At 44.8% G+C, this 20,290-nt stretch overlaps 2 protein-coding genes across 35 annotated transcripts in view; one reads left to right on the plus strand and one right to left on the minus strand.

The window, feature by feature from the left end:
* UNC5C (unc-5 netrin receptor C) overlaps window positions 1-20,290 on the minus strand; it is a 457,616-nt gene that overhangs the window by 104,888 nt on the left and 332,438 nt on the right. The gene's annotated exons all lie outside the window — the stretch shown is intronic.
* Window positions 1-20,290, plus strand: part of LOC146343729 (uncharacterized) — a 226,568-nt gene that overhangs the window by 25,135 nt on the left and 181,143 nt on the right. For 30 of the 34 annotated variants that reach the window (XR_014792011.1, XR_014791993.1, XR_014791987.1 and 27 more), the window contains exon 2: window positions 7,776-8,026. The exons of 2 other annotated variants lie outside the window; for them this stretch is intronic. Coding sequence is in view for 2 of the 32 variants with exons in the window: in XM_084855646.1 (XP_084711772.1) it covers window positions 7,922-8,026 (105 nt within the window). In the remaining 30 variants the exon portion in view is untranslated. Of the gene's footprint in view, window positions 1-7,775; window positions 8,027-17,810; window positions 17,985-20,290 lie in introns of all 34 variants that reach the window. 2 more of the 34 variants (XR_014792001.1, XM_084855647.1) reach the window with 2 other exon arrangements.

A 20,290-nucleotide genomic window follows, 5' to 3' on the forward strand; every position in this document is an offset into this window, starting at 1 on the left:
CGGACGGAGGTCCGTAACACTGTTCAGGAGGCAGCAACTCAATCCATCCCAAAGAAAAAAAATGCAAGAAAGAAAAGTGGCTGTCTGATGAGGCTTTACAAGTAGCTGAGGAAAGAACGGAAGCAAAAAGCAAAGGAGAAAGGGGAAGATATATCCAACTGAATGCAGAGTTCTAGAGAATAGCAAGGAGACACAAGTAGGCCTTCTTAAATGAACAATGCAAAGAAATCGAGGAAAACAACAGAATGAGAAAAACTAGAGATCTTTTCAAGAAAATTGGAGATCTCAAGGGAACGTTTTGTGCAAAGATGGGCATGATAAAGGACAAAAAAGGCAGGGACCTAACAGAAGCAGATGAGCTTAAGAAGAGGTGGAAAGAATACACAGAAGAACTATACAGGAAAGATCCTAATGTCCCTGATAGCCATGATAGTGCAGTCACTGAACTTGAGCCCAACATCCTAGACAGTGAAGTCAAGTGGGCCTTAGGAAGCATTAGTAACAACAAAGCTAGCAGAGATGACAGTATTCCAGCTGAGCTATTTAAAAATCCTAAAAGATGATGCTGTTAAAGTGCTGCACTCAATATGCCAACAAATTTGGAACTCTCCGCAGTGGCCACAAGACTGGAAAAGGTCAGGTTACATTCCAATTCCAAACAAGGGCAATGCCAAAGAGTGTTCAAACTACAGTACAATTGCAGTCATTTCACATGCCAGCAAGGTGATGCTCAAAATCCTACAAGCTAGGCTTCAGCAGCATGTGAACCGAGAACTACTGGAAGTACAAGCAGGGTTTCGAAGAGGCAGAGGAACTAGAGATCAAATCGCCGACATTCGCTGGATCATGGAGAAAGCAAGAGAATTCCAGAAAAACGTCTATTTCTGCTTCATTGACTAGGCTAAAGCCTTTGATTGTGTGGATCACAACAAATTGTGGCAAATTCTTAAAGAAATGGGAGTACCAGACCACCTTACCTGTCTCCTGAGAAACCTGTATGAGGGTCAAGAAGCAACAGTAAGAACCAGACATGGAACAACCGATTGGTTCAAAATTGGGAAAGGAGTACGACAAGGCTGTATATTGTCGCCCTGCTTATTTAATTAATATGCAGAGCACATCATGAGAAACGCCGGGTTGGATGAATCACAGATCGGAATTAAGATTGCCGGGAGAATTATCAACAACCTCAGATACGGAGACGATACCACCCTAATGGCAGAAAGCGAAGAGGATCTAAAGAGCCTCTTGTTGAGGGTGGAAGAGGAGAGTGCAAAAGCGGGTTTGAAACTCAACATTAAAAAAACGAAGATCATGGCATCTGGCCCCATCACTTCCTGGCATATAGAAGGGAAAGAATTGGAAGCAGTGACAGATTTTATTTTCTTGGGCTCCAAGATCACAACAGATGGTGACTGTAGCCATGAAATTAAAAGATGCTTGCTCCTTGGGAGGAAAGCTATGGCAAACCTAGACAGCATAGTCAGAAGCAGAGACATCACCTTGCCAACAAAGGTCCGTATAATCAAAGCTATGGTTTTCCCAGTAGTAACGTATGGCTGTGAGAGCTGGACTATAAGGAAGGCTGAGCGCTGAAGAATCGATGCTTTTGAACTGTGGTGCTGGAGAAGACTCTTATGAGTCCCCTGGACTGCAAGGAGGTCAAATCAATCCATCCTAAAGGAAATCAACCCTGAGTACTCATTGGAAGGACAGATACTGAAGTTGAAGCTCAAATATTTTGGCCACCAAATGCGAAGAGAAAAGTCACTGGAAAAGACCCTGATGCTGGGAAAAATTGAAGGCAAAAGGAGAAGGGGATGGCAGAGGATGAGATGGCTAGACACCATCACCAATGCAATGAATATGAACTTGAGCACACTTCAGGAAAGAGCGGAGGACAGGAAGGCCTGGCGTGCTATGGTCCATGGGGTCACGAAGAGTTGGACATGACTTAATGACTGAACAACAACAACAACATGGGGGGAATGGGGCTTGAACCCTTTGCCTAAACTTTACCAGTTTAGACCTCCCTTCTCTGCGCCACAGCTGCTATTTGTATCGTGAGAAAAACTCCCATTGGTACGAATGTGACATGAGTCCAGGTCTCTTCCCTTCTGGAAGTGCTGGCAGGGTCTGTACTTAACGTAACTCTCCTGCAGTGGAGAATTGTCCTTGTCCTTACTTATGGACTGTTAGTCACTAAATGAGAGATACAATAACCATAGAGAAAGAGGGTCAGCTTAAGTGTTTCTCTACAGTGCCCTCCTGCCTACTCTGGTTATCTCTGGGGGAGCTTTAGAATTCTCAACCGACAGAGCTTACCTTACATGTGGCCACTTTCAGCATGGGAAATGTAACAGTTAGGTAGGCTTTACTGTGTCCAATACTCTAGCCAAACAACAGTTTGCTATGCTATGGGTGAGTTCACACATAACGATAAGCCAAGGTTCCATGGGAATCCTGGCTTATCATTTATGAGCAGTGTGTACTGATCACTTCCACTGCACATTTTTATGCAAGTGGTAGCAGATAAAAAAAACATGGTCTGTGTTTTCTGTCTGTGGTTTGTTTACTATGATGTGGAAACCCAGAACCTGACTTGGCTCTCCCCTGACAGGCCAGAGTCCTAACCCAACAACAAACCATGGGTTAGGACTTTGGCTTGCAGGGGAGAAACAAACCAGAATTCTGTGTTCTTTAGAATTCCAGCTTATTGTTGTGTGTGAATCACATTAGGTTGCAAAGTAGCCACAAACTGTGGTTTCAGGTCCTGGTATCTGAAACTTGGGCCTGGTCCAGCCAGGACCTACACACTAAACAGATTCAAGGATACCAATATGACTCAAGTTCACTTGTGTGGAAGAATGATAGAGTTTATTGGTGGTAAATGGATGCAGATAGAATAAGAGTAAAGAAAGCTTACACGGCCTTAACTCTCAGTTCAGTCACTCTGGTTCCCAGGGGAGTGATGGACGCTGTCCAACAGGGCTGGTTATCTGAGCAGGTGGTACACCTCTCCCCTCTCAGATGAGAACAAGTACCAGGCCAATTTGTAGGGCTGTGCACAACCCCCCACTTTGCTTCGGATGCTGCTTCGGACCTTCCAAAGCAGCCCTGCTTTGCTTCAGACTGATTCAGGCCCAATCCACTTTCCTTCAGATCCAAAGAGAGATTCGAATATCCAAATCATTCAGATTTGATGTTTCCCATTGACTTGCATTGGAAAACAGAAATGGCCATAACTTTTTCAGTTATCATGATTAATACATGAGCTTTGGGGACCTGTCAGCCCCCATGGAGGGGATTCCACCTGCCAAATTTCAGACAGTTTGGCTCAGTAGTTTTTGTGCTAGGCAGCGATAAAATATGCTGTTCTCAGAAGCTCAAACCAAAGGTCATAGGGATAATCATACAAGTTAGGTGTTTAACTGGTGATTAGGAGGAGGTCACTATCCCTAGTCTCTGCTGTAGGTTTCTTTGAAGTGCAAATAACCGCTCTCCCCTTTCCTAGTCAGCTTCACCTCTGGCTCTCTTTGGCTGAATGGAATACACATTACCTGGAAAAGCAGGCTGGCAGGCAGGCTGTGCTATGTTTTCCACACAAACTCTCTTTAACTTTTCACTGGTTGCACAGAAGTGCATGAAAAATCTGGGCAATGGGCAGCCCCAGTGCTGCTCCTTTGGAAAGAGTGCTACTGCTGCTGCCTACACCAGCTTCCTCGAACAGTGACCTCTAGGCACTGCAACCTGCCTCCACACTCTGCTGTCCTGCTACACCAGGGCGCACTATCCGAACTGGGAAAGAGCCAGCTTGGCTCCCAGCAGCGCCTTGCCCACCTCTACCCCAGCCAAGACCCCGAAGATGCCTCACATTGGGCTTGTTTTGTCACACAGTGTAATATTATTTAAATAATAGATCTTATGTGTGTGCAGTGCTTTGCCCACTGTAGTTTGAAATGTGCACGTGTGTAGTGCTTTGCTTGACTACAACACAAGCACACAGACACACAGACACACACACAAGAGCAAAAAAAAAAGCAAATACAGAACTACGTACAAGCAAAGGAAAGGCTTTTATTTATTTTTAGGAAAAGATATAGAGTTCAAAAATGGGAAAGGAAGGAATACAGGAATCGAGAAGGGTGGGGGGTGAGAGCCAAGAACAAAGAAAGGAAATTACTATATTAAAAGATCTAGCCAGAATACTATGAAGAAAGAGTTAAATTGACGATGGTGGGCGGGGGGGATGGACCCAAAGAACAAAGCAAGGTAAGGAAACTAGACTACTTTTAATTGTTTTCTTATTTTTTAAATACAGAATCTAGAAAGAAACAAAGAGAAAACTAATAAGAATGGTTGAATAATTTGGAAGGGCGGGGGGCGGGGAGAGCCAAAGAACAAGACAAGGAAAGGAGGAAACTAAACTACTAAAGCACTGGTTTGTTTTGGTTTTTAAGTACATCGTCTAGAAAAGAAAGGGAATAGTTGAATTGAAAAGGGCTGGGTGGGAAAGAATGAGATGAACAAATCTGAATACAACACACACACACACACACACACACACCCCACAGATCTAGCCAACTAACTAACCAATTCTTTCTAACAGCTCTCTCCAGTGACCACCACCTAACAGCTCTCTCTCTCTCACAATGAAACAAACGTAGGATTTCTCCAGTAAATACAGTATTCCGCCTCCTCCTCCACCACTGTCACTGATTGGAGACTTCTGGGTTACATTCAGCCCCACTTTGGCAACTAGAGTTGCCATTTGCCAAAGCTCATTCCTTCCTCTTCCTCCTCCTCCTCCTCCTCCTCCTCTCCCCTTCCCCTCATCCCCCTCCCTCATCTCTCCTCTCCCTCAACTGCTCTAGCGAATCAGAATACTTATGCCATTAAACAGTGCATATGACTGTGGGTAAATTCACACCTGACTGCCCACCATTCTTCTGAAACCAAATCCAATACACCTGGTTTGGTAGCTGTTCACAAATTATGGTTAGTCAGTTTGTGGCAATTTGATGTAACGACAAACCATAGTTTGATCTCCCTGCTTCAAATCTCATCTCAGCCACAAAGACTCAGAGTGGCCTTAGGCAAACAAGTACTCTCTCATCCTCAGCCCTTATATATTTATGGGTATAATGATGGCCGTCTGCTTTTTAGGGCTGCTGTAAGAATTACATAATATATAATATGCTACAGAAATCTGAAGTTGGTTTCACAGGGGTAGAATCTTTATCTTTTTAATCTATTGTTCTTTATGATAGGTCTAGCCCATGGTAAACATGGCCCTAAATGGAAGACAGAGAATTTGAAAACATTACTCCACAAAGGGTAGTACAGCTGCAGAAGAAGACAAACTCACTGTCTAGATAATCAGGGCCAAATGTTCCCTCTTCCCACTTTCATACAACATGGAGACAGCATGGGAAGAAATAGTAGATCGGGTTCCATGTTTGCTGGAAGCATTCCATTACCCATAAAGAGGTAGCTGTGATGCCAACTTTATAACAGAACCCAGCCACACAAGCACCATAAATATTAGTGTGCTCTGTTACTGTTACGGCATTCTTACTATAACAGAGCACCTGGACTCTAGCATTGTAATTCTTCCAGTAAGTCACCCTAAAAGGAAAATTTGATTGCATGCACTTCCATGCCACTCTCTATATATACTGTGTTGCTAAAGCATTTGCAAACCCATCATGACACTGTGCATTCATAGTGAAGAAATGTGCAATCCAATGTGGCAGTAATTTAGAGCACTCTGTACCTTGTACTTCCTGCTTTTTAAAAAATCCTACTCCCTGGTGGGAGACAGATGTGTTGTCTCTAATTATTCACTGATTGGCATCGGGAGATATATTAACATAATTGGCACATTTGTTCTAATTAACAGAGGGAACCTGCCACATGTCACCCAACATGAAATGTGAGACCAACAGCCATCAGCAAGGGAGAAAAACTTGCAATTGTCATAAGGACTCTTTCTCATAGCCCTAATCAGGTCTCTATTTCTTTAGACTGCTTTTGAGCAACAGTTTAATATTAAAATAATGCATTGCATATACAAATGAGGATGCACAAAACAAATTAGTTCTTTTTTTAAAAGTGATTTGAATTAGGACTCCAATCTCTGGCCAATTCATTGGCTAGATTAATCAACTGAAAAGGCACTCTAAATGATTAGGTGGCATATATTTTAATTTTATTTTTTCAAAAAAATGCAAGTACTTATAAAAACCATGAACTGAAATACTATCTTAGAACAAGCATTATCCTTACCTTCCAGTAAGAGATAATGCCTTTTCTATGAATGCCTGCTGCAACCCATGTGTGCATCACATAAAAACATAGGAAGTATATTTTGCTTTAAAAACAAACAAACAAAAACAACAGAGTTAGCGAATTGATTTAAACTCATATGATTAATTGGCCAAGGTTTCTTTAGGGCGCAATCCTATGGGGATAGGCGGCCACCTCCGAACTCAGAGGTGACCACCTATCCAAAGCAGGGCAGGAGAAGCACGGAGGGGATCATTCTCCTGCCCTGTCCGCGCTTCTCCTGCCCTGCATTTGTGGCTAGACAGCCAATTTCGGATGCGTCATACCAGCATTTCTGCCTTTCCCACCCCGGAACACCCCCAGAATGCCCCATTTCGGCCACTCTGGGCTCCTCTTCCAAGCCGGGAGCGCAGGGCTGTTCCGCGCTGCCTATGAGGCAGTGCAGAAAGGGGGGAAGGTCGGTTCTCCGGGAACTGACCTTGGAGCACAGGCTCCGAGGTCAGTACCCAGAAAACCACATTTCCTATGGCTGTCTAGACACTGCCTAGCGGCCATAGGATTGCTCCCTTAGTCAGTGATAGCTTTTATTTAAATGCCACTGTTGGATTATAGCCTACAGAACAACTATTAGCACAATCCACAGGTGGGGGCATGTTTCTTCATGAACATGGTATTCTTCTGAATCAACTCCCCATCTCCCTGCCAAAAGGCCAAGATAATTTTAAATGCTTCCTAGGTTTAGTTTAGGAATGTTGTCTCAAAAACTATTTAAATCAGAACACAGACCCAAATAGTATTTGTGCACTGGAAGTCAGTTTTCCTAGTGCAAATTTTGCACTAATTTCTCCACAACTGCCCTAACAGTTGTACAGATATTTAAGGAAGGTTTAGGATAACCTGGCAATTCTGTGGCAGAATATACTCCAATGGGATTTCACCATGAGACTCAGAGGAAGCTCAGATTGTATGCATAGACACCTGAATGTCTTGTCCTAACGGTGGCTATTTTCAAGTACCGAAGGTCCTTCTAGTGCCATCCTTCCCTCTTTTTGTCACTCTATCTTTTTCTGTCCTCCATCACCCCAATCAGACGGAAAGTAAATCTGCCTTCTCTTTGAATAGTTTGTACAAATTGCAATGGCCAAATGCTCTCTGTGGTATGGAGGTTACGTGCATGCTGTACTGTAGCTTCAACTTACAATTTTGCAAAATCTGCACATATATAGAGAACGCCAGTATACTAACTTAACAGCAAGTCAGCATGCACAGCCCTTGTGCATGTGTGCGTAAGTGTGTGTGAGAAGAAGGGAGAGGGAGAAGGAGATGGGGCAGGAGAACCAAGGTAAAAAGAAAATAACCTAGGAAGGAGCTGAAGAGAAGCAGGGGTCAAAGAAAGCCAGCCTATCCCTCAGCACATCATTTGAGGCTTCTATTCCAGACATGCCTGTTGCTATCATCATCAATATTGCTCTCTCTCTCTCTCTCAGCCATTGGACACCCCCAGCCCTCTGAAAGAGATCAAGGCAATCCCGCTGCTAGGCTGGGAAGGACACTGCACTGGCCACTCTGCTTGTGACTGGTGAGAAGAGTTGGAACTGGGGGGAGAGGACTGCAGGCTGCTGCTTTAAAGAACATGGCTGCTTTAACAACTTGCTTGCAACTGAACTGCTCATCCCCTCCTCCCGTAATCTTTGCTGATACTGAGTGGAAACACCTACTGAGAAGCCTTCTCACCGAGGTAGGATGCTCTCTCTCTCAGCCCTTGGACATCCCCAGGCCTCTCAGAGAGATAAAGGCAGCCCCGCTGTGAGGTAGCAGGCTGCCCCGACAGGGGCAACACTAAAGGGGGAGACACCAAACGAGGCGTGCCCCCATGGCAGAGTGGGGCGCCCCACCTTCTATTTTGGTTGCTTGTTACCTCTCTGTCTACTTGTGCAATGTAATATCTGTTGTGCGTGGGAGCAGGTTCCTTGGGTGAGACCAGGGGCCTCCTATAATAGTAGCTACTTTCAGCAGTTGCCCACCCTGGGTGAGAGACAGGGTTTAGGGAGTTTGTGTGTCACAAATGGTTCCTCTGCCCAAGGTGAGAGCCTGTGGTGGCTAGAAGCTGGTCTCCCTCTGGGTGAGAGACAAGGGGGAGAAGTGACTGTAACACTCCAGGTGAGAGATAGAGTGTGCATGAGCCTATCGAAGTAGCTCTGTATGACTGAGAAATAGTTTGCTGGTGGGTTGACAAGACTGATGTCCTTCATGTGATGAGTGGCTGGTTATTTCCACTATTATCTGTGACTGTGCTAAGTTGGCTGTGGGTGATTGGATGAATGGAGTACGTGAGTTTTGAATGGTTGTGGGTATGTTTGAGTTGTGAGTGGGTGTTGAGAGTGTGTGGGAAGCTCTATTGTTCTGGGTGACTTCAACTTCCATGCTGAGGTTGTCTCTGGAGCTCCAGTTCAGGACTTCATGGCATCCATGACAACCCCGGGGCTGTCTTAGTTTGTCATCAGCCCAACACATGAAGCAGGGCATACCCTTGACTTGGTTTTTGCTCCAAGCTGTGAGATAATTAATCTGAAAATCGAGGGGTGTGTGTGTCCAAGTAACCCCATTGTCATTGTCAGATCATTTCCTGGTGAGATTTGAACTCATGGAGTTACTTCCCTCCTGCAGGGGTGGGGGACCCATTTGGATGGTCCGCCCCAGGAGACTGATGGAATCTGATGGATTTCTGAATGCTCTTGGGGATTTCCCAGTGGAGAAAGCTGTTGATCCAGCCGAGGCCCTAGCCTCACTGTAGAACAGTGAGATGTGGAGGGCCATTGACTCGATGGCACCTGAGTGCCCTCTCTGGTGCTGTGGAACTGCTCCCTGGTATACTGGGGAGCTATGGGCAATGAAACAGGCTGGACATCGGCTAGAGCACAAATGGCACAAGTCTCGAAATGAAGATGATTGAGCATGCTCTAGAGCACATAATCATGCCTACTGTGTGACGGTGTGGGCAGCAAAGAAGGCTTACCTCGCTGCCTCCATTGCATCCTCAACTAGCTGTCCAGAGAAGCTCTTTTGGGTGGTCCAGGGGCTGTTAACACCCTCCTCAGTGAATGGGGCTCTGGTCCCCTCAAGGACTTGCTGTGACCTTTTTGCATTGTACTTTGAGAACAACATCACTTCTCTCCATAGCGAACTTGGTGCTGTTGTTACAGCAGTTCCAGTCAAGGTGTCTGACACCACCATCTGCCCACTTTTGTGGGATCAGTTTCAGTTGTTGCGGCCTGATGACGTGGACAAGGTGCTTGCAGCAATGCGACCGACCATGTGCCCTCTCGATCCTTGCCCCTCATGGCTGATAACAGCTAGCCAAGGGGGTATGACTGGGTGGGTTCAGGGTGTGGTGAATGATTCCCTTCAGGAAGAGGTGGTCCTTGCTGTCCTTGGGGAGGCAGTAGTGCGACCACCCCTGAAGAAGCCCACTCTGGACCCAATGGTATTAGACAACTACCACCCAGTTGCAAATACCCCTTTTCTAGGGAAGATTCTGGAGGGGGTAGTGGCGGAACAACTGCAGGCATTCTTGGAGGATACTGATTATCTAGACCCATTTCAATCTGGGTTTTGTCCTGGTTACAGGACTGAATCAGCCTTGGTCACCTTGATGGATGGTCTTTATTGAGAGAGGGACAGGGGTAGTGCAACCCTGTTAACTCAGCTCAATCTCTCATCAGCTTTTGATACCACTGACCATGGTATCCTCCTGGATCGACTCCGTGGGATGGGTATTGGAGGCACTGTGTTAAGGTGCTTCTGGTCCTACCTGCAAGGCCGATTTCAGAGAGTAACATTGGGTGACTATTCCTTGGCCCCTTGGCAATTGAGTTATGGGGTTCCACAGGATACCATCTTGTCCCCAATGTTATTTAACATCTATATGAAGCCGCTGGGAACTGTCATTAGGGAATTTTGAGCCAAGTGCCATCAGTATGCTGATGATACACAGCTCTATTTTCCTGTGACATCTGAATCCGGAGAAGGTGTGCAAATACTGGACCAGTGCCTGAACTCAGTAATGGGCTGGATGAGGGCCAATAAACTGAAACTGAATCCTGGCAAGACGGAAGCCCTTTGGTTCAGTGGTTCCTGAGTCCTGGAGATAGGCTCATTGCCTGTTCTGGATGGGGGCTGCACTCCCTCTGAAAGATCAGGTCTGTAATTTGGGGGTACTCCTAGATACATCACTGTCACTGGAAGCCCAAGTGGCCATGGTGGCTCAGGGTGCCTTTTACCAGCTTCAGCTGGTTCGCCAGCTACGGCCTCTCCTGGACATGGATAGCTTAGCCACAGTGGTACAGGTGCAAGTAACCTCAAGACTGGATTACTGCAATGACCTCTATGTGGAGCTGCCCTTAAGGCTGCTCCTGAAGCTGGAGCTAGTACAAAACACAGCAGCTTGGCTGTTGTCAGGAGCTGCCCCTTTCCAGCATGTAACTCCTTTGCTGAAGGAACTGCACCGGCTGCCTGTTCGCTACTGGGACAGATTTAAGGTTTTAATACTCTAGTACAAAGCCCTAAACAACTTGGGACCAGGATACCTGAGAGAGCACCTTCTCCCTTACCAACCTGCCTAGTCACTGAGATCATTGGAGGGCTTGCTCCTGGTGGTTCCACATGGACCTATGGCCCGATTGGAGTCCACCCAGGAGAAGGGCCTTCAGTGCTTTGGCCCCCTTTCTTTGGAATTCCCTGCCCCTGGAGGTCAGGCAGGCACCAACATTGGGTTGTTTTTGGCGCCTCCTGAAAACAGCACTCTTCCAGGAGGCATTCCCTAATTGACCAGTTAAGGTTTCTATTGTTGTTGTTGTGTCAGTCGCTTCCAACTCTTCGTGACTTCATGGACCAGCCCACACCAGAGCTTCCTGTCGGCCGTCGCCACCCCCAGCTCCCCCAAGGTCGAGTCCGTCACCTCCAGAATTTCATCCATCCATCTTGCCCTTGGTCGGCTCCTCTTCCTTTGGCCTTCCACTTTCCCTAGCATCAGCATCTTCTCCAGGGTATCCTGTCTTCTCATTATGTGGGCAAAGTACTTCAGTTTTGCCTTTAATATCATTCCCTCAAGTGAGCAGTCTGGCTTTATTTCCTGGAGTATGGACTGGTTTGATCTTCTTGCAGTCCAAGGCACTCTCAGAATTTTCCTCCAGCACCACAGTTCAAAAACATCTATCTTCCTTCGCTCAGCCTTCCTTATGGTCCAGCTCTCGCAGCCATAGGTTACTATGGGGAATACCATTGCAATGTATTTTTTAAAAAGTGTAATTTTAATGTGGTGTTTTAATCTTTTTATGCTCTTACTGTTTTATCTTTTGTATTCACTGCTCCAAAATCTGTTCCAAATATGGAGCGGTATATAAATATTGTAAATAAATAATATAATATAATAATATAATAACCAATGTAGTACTAAATTTCTCTGCATACTCCAGTCTGGGGCCAATCTATACAGTACGCTTAATGAATAGTGTGCAGCTTTGCCTCCCAAGTTTAAATAAGGGGTTGGGGTAACTTGGGGGAGGGGGTCACATTGCATGTGGGGTATAGTTTATCCCTTTCCTCCCCAGCTGTGCCTCCCTGTAAAGCTAGAGGGATCTGGCACAGCTAGCACTGTTAGTTAAAATATTCCCATTGGTGCCAAAGAAAGCCAGTGTGGTGTAGTGGTGAGAGTGTTGGACTGGGAACCAGGAGTTCCAGGTTCTAGTCCCCACTTGGCCATGGAAGCTCACTGGGTGACTTTGGGCCAGTCACAGACTCTCAGTCCAACCTACCTCACAAGGTTGTTGTTGTGAGGCTAAAATGGAGAGGAGGAGGATAATGTAAGCTGCCTTGGGTTCCTTGCGAGAGGAAAAAAGGCGGGATATAAATATAATAAAAAAAATAAAACCTCCCTTAGGGAGCAATCCTGCAGTCACTAATCACCTGAGGGGCCATAAAATTGTTCGGTATCCCCCTTCCAAGGTCAGAGACAGCACTACAACCTCAGAAGAGGGAGTTGGAGACATGACCCTCTCCCCCGCCCTTCGCAGCTGGTGCAGAAAAACCGTGCCGGCTGCTCTCCGAGGTCAGAAAAGTGACCTCAAAGAGGGGGGAAAGGGGCATTTCGGTGGGTGGGAAGGGGGATGAGGCTGGAAAGGCCAGGAGACAAGCTATCCTGAGGCTTCTCCAGCCTCTTTTCCTCCTCCTCCAAAGCATCCCAACTAGACGGGCAAAAAAGCCCATCTAGCGAAAAATGCAAGGGCAGGAGGACAGGGAGTTGAAGATCACCTCCACTGCTCCTCACACCCTGCATAGGATGATTGGAAGCTTCCAAGTTCAGGGGCTTCCAATCAGCAAGGGTGTAATCAATAGGATTGCACCCTTAGTCATGTAGGGTGGGGTAAGGGGGGAGCTGGTGAGAGAAAGGATAAACCTCCCTTCCCCATAGGCTGTGACCTCCCCCTCAAATGTCCCTCTGTGTATTTAATTGCTTAAGAAAAACAAAAGGGGACGCTGCATACTATGCATTAAGTGTAATATGTAGCTTGGTCCCAAGTCCTCCTGATCAGCATAGAACTCCTTTATAATTCCATAGATAGCCATTTTCCAGCCACACTCCTACTTTCACCATGTGAAGAATCAGGGGAGACTGCTGCATCCACTTTATCCTTGTTGCCAGTATAACATATCGAACTACACCCACAATGGGAAGTGGTAACTGGGTTTTATTTTGTCTTCTGTTCACACAAACCTGAGCTTCGCATCCATCCTGGCAAACAGCTACAGCACTTCAGCATACACAGTCTTAACTTTAAGAAACAAATGACCTCAAGGCAGCTAACAAGAAAATTAATACAATATAATAATAAATAAAAGAAATATACTAAAAAAAAGCCATGAGCAAGATAAAAAAGCAGAACAAAAACTGGTATAGAAAGTAAGTCATTAAAGGAACTTAACACATGAACATCTCTTACAGGAAGAAAACAGTGGGAATGTAGAGGTGATCAAGGAAGGAATGAGAGAACCAGGGATGCTTGAGCTTGCCAAAATTCTCTGAACTTCACTTTAAAGCTCATTCAGCGATTCTCATTTGCGACCTGTTTTTTCAGTTTGTTCAAATGGGAAAGGTGTGCATTTTGAATGGGAGAAGTGCACTTTTCAAAAGTGCACACTTCCTCCATTGACTATGGCATGAAAATGCAGAAAATTTTAAGTGTGCATTTTAAAAATTGTGCATTTCTTAACGTGTGCATTTTTAAAGTGCATAGTTCCCCCATTGACTAAAGTGTGAAATTCAAATTTTTAGAAGTACACACTTTTAGAAGCATGCAGTTTAAAAATGTACACTTTAACTTGAGCATTTAACAAAAATGCACATTTTTAAATTTTGCAAACACAAACACAAGTTTGGGAATTTTCAAACATTTTTGGTGAATGTGCTTCTGTTCACATTCAGAGGCTTCCAACATAGCATTTTTTAGTGAATTGCAAACTGAAACAAAATTCCCGTACATCCCTAGATCGATGGAGCTGGGTCCTGAGGGAAAGGGGGACATCAGGAAGGGACAGAGGCAAGAGGAATCAAGGGAAGCTGGAATGGAGGAAGCAGAGAACCTGACACAAACAGGTTCCAAGAGAACAGGGAAGAGAACATTGGGTTGACCCTTATCCACGAATGCAGCAAATGTAGGCAAGGACTGGAAGGGAGGATATAGCAGAAGCCCCAAGAAATGTGTAAAGGAAGCAAGGGCCAAGAAGATCAGATGGCTCAAAACCTCCTAAAAGTCTAGGACAGGGGTACTGTACCTCTTTTAATATGAGGATCAAATTCAAGTTCAGAGAAGCTTTCAAGGGCTGCCTTCCAGGGGTGGGTGTGGTGAAAGGGAAAGAGGAACAGGGCCAAAATACTAAAAAAAATGCCAGCACATTTTAGCTTAAAGCTCTTGCTACAAGTAACTTAGGCTTAGGAGAGGCATTTCAACCTTATAAAGGGGGGGGGGGAGATGTGCAAAACCTGGGAAACTATGATTGGCAGTCAGGAGAAAGAGGGTGGGGCCAGTGGAAGGAGGAGTGGCCATCTGGGGAAACATGGAGGACCAGATTTGGCCCACCGGCCTGAGGCTCGACACCCCTGGACTAGGGAAAGGAGGAAGAAGCAAGGGTAGTACAGCAGATATAGTATCTGAGTGAATAGGACTGATGACAGGGGTCAAAGAAAAGGGGGCAGGGTTACAGGGGGAAGATACCAAGAAAAAGAAAGGTGGGGCAAAAGCCAGCTGAATGCAGGGAGGAAAAGTGGAAGCTGACATTTTGCCTATGCACTCAGTGCAGCCCATCTTTATGGCAAAGCTTCCCTTTGCTACACTTCTCCTTTGCAACTATGAAAATACACATAAACTTTCGACATAACCCCATCTGTTCTCCGCACTACTGATGACTTCCAGAACATAAGTCCCCCATACGTGTCACTCAGCGCTGCTAGTGACAATGTCATTTCCCAGCCAATTAGTATTCATAGCCATCTCCCCACTACAGTTCTCCATTCTCTGCATAAAAACCTTTCGGTTCTGAACAGAATACAAAACACTGCCAGGACGACAAAAGCGCCTGCATGGAATGCATACACACAGGAGTTCCAATTAAGGAATAACGGCAGCGAAAACAGGAGCCACTCTCATCAAACAAAGCAAACAGCAGTTATATTAACAATCAATTAGACACAGCAGCCACCTGATGCTGTGTATTTGGATAAGTCCCAGCCTCCTCTGAGCTTTTTGCACAGACAATGCCAAGTGAGCAGAATTTGTGCCATGCTCATCTCAGCTTGGCAAACAGTGACTACACCTTAATCTCACCACCCCCACCACATCTAATGTGATCTAAACAGGTACAACAGCAGTTTCTAAGCCCAATTGGGTCACCACGTTTTACAGTTGATGCTCTCCAATTAAACTCTTACGGAGAAATGGCCCCTTTATAATTAGCAATGCATTTATTCCCTTGTTGAAGGTGCAGTGAATCACACATTCCAATGCAAAACTTCATTTAGCTGCTTATGGAATAATAACTAATCTTAGATCTCATTGATGTTTTGATCTATAACCTTATTGCAAGGAGTTAATTTGATGAGGCTGCCTTACTGAGACCATCTCTCACTCCCAAGGAGACTGGGGCATCTTTGAAAAGAGCAGAAGCAAGGAGAAAAGGGATTAATTGCTAATAACTCTGCTGTACTATGCTGGGAGGATCCCAGTATGTGCCCCAGGATTCCCCCCCCCCAGCTTTCAAGAAATGCCAGAATGCCTTTTTACTAGGTAAAAAGGATGGAGATGTAGTAGACCCAGTTCTGATGCAATGTTGTTACACCAAGCCTCACCTCCTACGCTTGCACATACTTAACATGATTTATGGTACATTTAAGGTGCAATCCTATTCATGTTTAGACAGAAAAAGGCCTACAACTCCCAGATTGCCCCAGCCAGCCATACTTTTTTCTGTCTAAACATGCATAGGATTGCATCCTTAAAAGCTCACCCAGAAGTGTTTCCAAATGCTAACCTGCAAATACATACACAAATAAATCCAGTGAGACATCTGGAACAACTGTACTTTTATTTATTATTTTTTAAAAAATCACTACTGGGCTTGCTGATCTTCCTTTAGAAGAAATAAACATCATCTAATACCAGTTTGGTTTTGAAAAATAATGAGGTCCAAGTGCCCAGCAATTTAGAAAGATTGGTATGAAATAAATAAGAACCAAGCCAACTAGTGGAGATCAGTCTTTCCCATAGTAGCCTGACAAACTGTAGGTTTCATGTAAAATTAAGAGCTCTTGGAATTCAGAGATAAGAAACTTGAAAATGCAGGCCTCTGCATACTAGTGGACTGCTACAAGTGGCAGGAGTTTGTGTTAAAGGGTTGCCATTGCTGAGTGGACCAATGAGTGAGTGAAGGAAGAATATGGTTCTATGAGCCAAATTATTAACCATGGTTAAGGAACCAGCAGTGTTATGTCTGCACCAGCCCTAGGAAAAGCCAGAATTATTGCAAGTTTCATATCCCTTTTGCTATTTCACTACTCAATTTCCTGCTGCAGCACTGCCCCTTCTGTCTATCACCTGCTGGATCACAGCTGTATGAATGCTGGTGGAGGAGGTGCCGACTGGATTTTGCCACTGGCTGAGCAAATCATCCATTGCCTTTCCTGGCTCCAAGCTACTCAGAATAATTATTCTGGCTTTGACTCCAGGCCTTCTGGGCCATGTGTTGTAACACACACGCATTCATTTGGATTTGGTCATCTCTTCCAAGGCCTGTAACTCCAACCCAGTCAAACACTTTCTCCTAGCAAAGCTGAAACACAAGCAGAGTGCTGCTGCTTTAAACTAGGGATGTTACAGAAACCCACGGCAGATTCAGATGAGGCCGGATTCCAAAGAATCCGGCCTCAGGAATCTGCAGCGCATCGGCGCCACTTATCTCCGCTCCAGGAGGATTGGAGGCAGAACGGCACTCGGCTGCTTCTTCCACCGGAGCCATTCGCCTCCTCTGAGCCGATCGCCATTTCTTTTTTTTAAAAAAGGTGATCGGCGGGATGTGCCCATAGACTTATACGCAAATAGAGCCATGAATCTTGCATATAAGTCTACGTGTCCATAGGCTTATACGCAAGATCCATGGCTCTATTTTGCGTATAAGTCTATGGGCACATCCTGCCAATCGCCTTTTTTTTTTTTTTTAAAGAAATGGCGATCGGCATGGAGGAGGCAAATGGCTTTGGCCAGCAAGGTAAGTGGCCCTATAGCTGGTGCGGCTTTGCGGAACCCTCGTGGAGCGGAGACACTCCGGAGGATTCTGGGGCGAGAGGAGGAACGGATCCCCCCCCATGGATTCCCCACCGGAACAGATGGTGGGGAATCTGTACATCCCTGCTTTAAACCCCTTACACTTTTTTTCTTTCTTTGTCCTGTTGAATAGGGCTGATTAACTTGTGACTCATGAAGATGAGCCTGAGCACAGCCATGGGCCATGTATAGCATCCTTCCAATGCTTCATACCAACCAGGCAGCAAAAGTTCCTCAAGTCCATGGAGAGCTGCCATACTTGGTTGGTGGGCTCCATTTAACTTGGTGGATCAAAATTGTGCAGTCCTTCTGAAGAGGGAAAGGGCATGAGCAGCCTTTCACTGCTGTACATCTCAGTCTTCTAGGGCCACTTATTAATCACCAGAAAGAGGAAATGTATCACCAAAACAGAACAGAAAAGAAAGCACTGATCTGCCTGAAATTTGCATATGCAACAATTTATACACGTGGATGCAAATTCAGAAATATTTATTATAATTTAAATAGAAATGCAGTACATCTCACCACAGTGTGGAAGACTGTGACCAGGTGACCTTTGTGCCTTGCTCAGTCTGCTGTCCGGGTGCTAATTGTTGGTGGCCAGTTTCAAGGCCCAGCTCTTCCCTCTGATGGTTCTTTATCTTTAACCAGGACATGGACCGGACAGCCTTTCAAATAGAGGACACCTTCAAAACAGAGGCCAGTCCTCTGTAGAATGGCCACCCTACATGAGTCTTCTGAATGATAGGCTCTGTCCTGTCATTTATCTGTAGTGGGTGACTACCATTAACCAGTCTGGAGTGTTTCATGCTGAAATCTAGGGATGTCTGAAGAATTCAGTGTTTGGAAATTCTTATATAAAATAACCTCATCCACACCTTTTGGACTGATGTGCAGACTGGAACTTAGCTATTCAACAGATTTTTCACTTTTCCAAGTGTTGCAACGCAGTTGATATGAAATGTGCTTTTATGTATGTATTTTGAGAGCAAATACACACTTAAATATGTTGGGTTACGGTTTGCTGTTCTTCTTAACAGAGGAGCACTGATAAAAGTGCCCAACTATGTTGTTTACATTATCCAGCTTGACTTGGAAGTCAGGGGCCACAGCTAGCTGTCTGACTTCCAATAGTTGCTTCTTACCCCCATTAACTATATTACAGTAAAGGTCTTTAAAACGAATAGGTGAAGTCTTGCACAAAGAGCACATTCATCTCCAAATTAAAATAATCATGTAATCCTTCAACCGACCAAGTTATCTTTCATCACTTCATTTTTTTCTTCAAGACTTTGTCTTTCCAGTTACAGCTAGTGGCAGCAATAAAATACCATATTAAGGTATTCATACTCATTTGTGTTTGGTCCTTTGTTCTTTTAATAGTGCTAGGAGTCTACGCAGAAGCTCTATTAGACTAATCTCCAGTCTGGGGGTTTGATCTCCCTCCCTCCTGACTTAAAAAAAAAGTAGCAAGAAGGCAATGGAGGCAGTGGGGTGGAAGGGTGGGGGGAAGAAGCCATTGAACTCTTCAGCTCTTCAGAATAGCTACTGTGTAGATGACTCTTGTACCTGCCAAGTGTAAACTGTTGTCTGTCCTGATGGCAGTTCAAATAGCTATCACAGCCAATTAGCTTGCAGTCATCAATCTTTTCTGCTTGACGAAGTGAATTAGTATCTTGCATGTATGGAAGAATGGCAGACAGGCCAGCTCATGGATCATCTAGTTTCTAGAGTTCAGTCAGTGCTGCATTCTAGAATGGCTGAGACTTGTGCACAAGGAATGCTCCCCAACATGCAAGCTTTCCCCACCTAGACCCAGATTTGGGGACTAGGAGCTTGGCTTCAATTACTAAGGGGTGACAAAAATGTACAGTATGTACATGCTCAAAGACATTGCCCTTATTATGCACTGGTTACCAGCCCAATTTAAAGTACTGGTTTTGACCTTTAAAGCCTTAAACGGTTTGGGACCAAGTTACTTGAAGGACCGCCTTCACCCATATCAGCCTACCCTTACTTTAAGGTCAGAAAGAGAGGTCTTTCTCACTTGCCAACCTGTGAGAGCAGTTAGGTGGGTGACCACACGAGAGGGTCTTCTTTGAAGTGGCCCCACACCTTTTGAACAAGTTGCCATCAGAGGTCCGCCATGCTCTGCCACTGCAGGATTTTAAGAAGGTCTTGAAAACGTATTATTTCACTGTGGCCTTCTCTTGATATGTCTGCTGTTGTTGCTGTTAATGACGTTGTTGTTGCTGGTTTTATTGTTGGCTTTTATTGTTCCTTTTATTGCTATTTTATTGTGCTTATGTTTGTATCACTTTTAATATTTTAATTGATTTTATGTATTTTATTGCTGTAAGCCACCTTGAGAGGGCTTCTGCCCTGAAAGGCAGCCAAGAAATGTTTTAAACAATAATAATTAATACATGACCATATATTTTTGGGATGAACCCTGGCTCACATTAAGTGCCGCTAAAATTGTTTATGTGTGATATATTCTAACAAGGAAAAGTAAATCAGCCTTGCAAACGAGTGGATCACAGGTTATTAGCCTACTCCCCAAAATGCACTAGCCTGCTTTCTTCAAATATGCCAGTTATTTGTGGGCTAACACAAGAAAGGAACCTTTTGCAAAGCCTTCTGGTTTTGTCACCTAGTCATAATTACTGGTTGCTTTGGGTGACCAGGCAAGTTACTGTTTTCAAGCTAGGGGTAAAGTCTAATAAGAGGTGTGGAAATGTATTGCATGATCCAAAACATTTTAACTTAAGGAAAATACTTTTCAGGAGGGAAAATTAGGTCAGAAAAATAAAGAAGATTTTAAAATACTGGTGTTGTGTAGTTCCTGCAAAAAGTTCCCTGTTCTTGAGATACACTATACCAAAATGCAGGAGTTCCCAAACATCTGTCCCCATAAGCCAGGGGTGGACAACTTGCAGCCCTCAGCCTAATTTCATGCAGCCTTCAGCCTAATTTCAAAAGCTTTCTGTATGACGTCAAATCTTTGGCAAGAGCAATTTCTCCTTTCCCTGGTATAGCAAGGGAGACAGATAAAACGGGGGTGGCAGGGAGAGAGGAGAAAGAGAGATATAAAGAAGGAAGAAAAGAGAGACAGAAGGAAACAGACAGAA

The sequence above is a fragment of the Heloderma suspectum genome, chromosome 5 (assembly GCF_057233095.1).
Source record: "Heloderma suspectum isolate Gila_16-S chromosome 5, 16-S_ref, whole genome shotgun sequence".
NCBI lineage: Eukaryota > Metazoa > Chordata > Lepidosauria > Squamata > Helodermatidae > Heloderma > Heloderma suspectum.